The 2,671-nt window shown below is 59.0% G+C and overlaps 2 protein-coding genes across 2 annotated transcripts in view; both read left to right on the top strand.

Annotated features, from left to right (window-relative positions):
* GUITHDRAFT_144681 (hypothetical protein) overlaps positions 1 to 299 on the top strand; it is a gene marked incomplete at both ends in the record, with an annotated part of 2,949 nt that extends 2,650 nt beyond the window's left edge. The window contains one exon of the mRNA XM_005824777.1: positions 75 to 299. Coding sequence (XP_005824834.1) covers positions 75 to 299 — 225 coding nt within the window. The remainder of the gene's footprint in view (positions 1 to 74) is intronic.
* Positions 300 to 1,172: 873 nt separating this feature from the next.
* GUITHDRAFT_154854 (hypothetical protein) lies at positions 1,173 to 2,630 on the top strand (the record flags this gene model as incomplete). Its single annotated transcript, XM_005824776.1, has 5 exons — positions 1,173 to 1,227; positions 1,390 to 1,456; positions 1,685 to 2,228; positions 2,471 to 2,531; positions 2,580 to 2,630. Coding segments are annotated over exons 1-4 (720 nt in total), but the record flags the coding sequence as incomplete, so codon positions are not given.
* Between the last annotated feature and the right edge of the window lie 41 nt (positions 2,631 to 2,671).

Below are 2,671 nucleotides of genomic sequence, written 5' to 3'. Positions count from 1 at the left end.
TTCCTCTCCTCTCTTCCTGTATCTTCTCTGCCTCCCTCTCCTCCTCCCTCCTCACTCACTCTCCCCCTCCTCAGGCTATGATCAACATCGTGCGTCGAGCCGCTCGCGTCGAGTCGCTCGGCAGCAGCAAGACGCTCGCGCGTGAGGCCCACAGGAAGCGCCTGCGAGCCATGGGCGCGAGGCGGTTGAGAGGCGAGGAGGGGGAGCAGGAGGAGCGAGAGGAGGAGAGGAGGGAGGAGGACACACTGGAAGTGGCGACGGGGAGTGATCGCTCGCTGTTCCTGGGTCTCGGAGTCTGAAGGAGAGGAGGAGGAGGAGGAGGAGGAGGAGGAGGAGCCTGAGGATGATGTAACATACGCCGTTAAGATGAAAGTTTAGCGACTTCTACAAGCATGTGAATACACAAACTGAAGACATGAAAGAAATCTTCGAGTCTCTCTCAGTCATCAGTGCCGAGACTTCTCACAACAAGTTCCTCCCGCAGGCGGCCCTTGGCACTGGTACTGCGGCCCTGGCAGTGAGTGGCCCAGCCTCCGGGCCCGGTGACTCGAGTGGGCCCGCCGGGGCCCGCCGGGGCCCGGCCAGGCTGTGCACTGATTACTGTACAAGTAGTGGACATTTAACTTAACTTTGAGTAAAAGATTTTAGGCTGGTAGTGACTCATCACGGGTTCATTATTATCACTGATATCTGAGGCAGACTCGGTAAAGCGATTGAGTAATCAAAACCGACCACCGTCATGCGACGGAGAGGCAGTCACAAGGGAGAGCAAGATCAGGAGCGAGAGCGAGAGCAGGAGCAGGAGCAGGAGCAGGAGCAGGAGCAGGATCAGGAGCAGGAGCAGGAGCAGGAGCAGGAGCAGGAGCAGGAGCAGGATCAGGAGCAGGAGCAGGAGCAGGAGCAGGAGCAGGAGCAGGAGCAGGAGCAGGAGCAGGAGCAGGAGCAGGAGCAGGAGCAGGAGCAGGAGCAGGAGCAGGAGCAGGAGCAGGAGCAGGAGCGAGAGCGGGAGCAGGAGCAGAGCAAGAGCAAGGGCAGGTGCGAGAGCGATAGCGATAGCGGGAGCAGGAGCAGGAGCAGGAGCAGGAGCAGGAGCAAGGGAGACAGACATGAAGGGAAGACAACAGTCATGAGAAAGTCACTGGTTGTGCCTTGTGACTTGTTGGCTGTTTGGCAGGTGCTATGCCTGAGAAAGAAAAGGATCAATTCCCTCCCCTACAGATTGGGCAGGTCATCCAATTTCCTCCCCATCACCACCAGCTTCTCCTCCTTCGTCTCCTCAACTCCTCCTCTTCCTACGCTGCTCTCCCTCTCCCTCTCCCTCCCTCCTCTTCCCTCTCTCCCCGTTTCTCCTGCTCCTCCTCTTTCTGTTCACGTGATGCTCATGTTCAGCGGGTGGTTGTGCTGGGAAAGCGGAAGGGCTTCGTTCGGTTCTGTGGCCCAACAGCATTCGGGCCAGGTATACGAGGAGAGAGGGAAAGTTGATAGAGGAGAGGAGGGGAGAGAGGGGAGGGGAGGGGAGGAAGTGAGGTGAGGAGGGGAAGAGAGGAGGGGAGGGGGAGAGGAGGAGTGGATGGAATGGAAGGATGAGGAAGAGGATGGGATGGAATAGAAGGAGGAGCAGGAAGGAGCAGGAGCAGGAGCAGGAGGAGCACGAGCAGGAGTTCAGGCTGACGCCTCCTGGCAGGGGAGTGGGTCGGGATAGAGCTTGAGAAGCCAACGGGAACGCATGACGGGGAGGCGAACGGCCAGCGATACTTCACGTGCCCGATGAACCATGGCATCTACGTCCAGCGGCATGGCGTGCACCCGGTGAACTCATGGCAGGCAGCAGCGTTTCAGATCCAGAGCTTCCTGAGGGGCAGGAAGGACAGGCAGGGGGCGGACTTCAAGAGGACCTTCTTCACGTGGAACCAGATGGAAATGCAGGACGAGAGCGAGTACCTGAATCAGACGGCCACGATCAGCAGGGTCGAGCAGATGCTCAAGGCATACCACCCCGCAAACACTCCCAACCAGAGCCACTCGGCGGTAGCCATGTCGATCTCAGCTGGAGTCTCCATCGACCCGCACACGTGGGGGCAGGAGGTGGAGGTGCAGGAGACGTACAAGGGGCCGAGGATCGAGTTTCCTGTGACCGAGAAGAATGTGCGCGAGGTCCTCAACCACATCCGTACCAGGCCCCACGAACCCATCCACCCCAAGTTCGTGATGCAGCTCATCGGATCAAGGTGACTCCTCCTCTGCCTCCTCCTTCTTCTTTCTTCTTCTTCCTCCTCCTCCTTCTCTTCACTCCTCCTCTAGAGGAGGTGGTCGAGGAGTGAGGACGGGTGCTCCTTCTCCTTTTTCTCCTGCCCCTCCTCTTGCCCGTCCTCGCTCTCCCCCTCTCCTATAACCTCATGCACCTCCTCCCTTCCTCCCCTCCTTCTCCCTTCTCCTCTCCCTCCTCCTCTCTTCTTCTCATCATCCGCAGCATCGAGCTCTTCAACAAGGTCTTGAAGGACAGCGTCTTCGACATGGACCGTCCCCTCCTGGTACCTTGGCATCCGCACCTGTGGGTCCAGCTGACCTGGGAGATGCAGTGAGGACGGTAAGCTGGTGATCCTCGGGGATACGCACGGGCAGCTCGCGGACTTCTTGTGGGTGCTGAAGCAGAATGGAGAGCCGTCGGAGA

Source organism: Guillardia theta (genome assembly GCF_000315625.1).
Source record: "Guillardia theta CCMP2712 unplaced genomic scaffold GUITHscaffold_90, whole genome shotgun sequence".
In the NCBI taxonomy this organism is placed as follows: Eukaryota; class Cryptophyceae; order Pyrenomonadales; family Geminigeraceae; genus Guillardia; species Guillardia theta.
The sequence above is the reverse complement of the archived record's forward strand: the minus strand, read 5'-3'. Positions and strand labels throughout refer to the sequence as shown.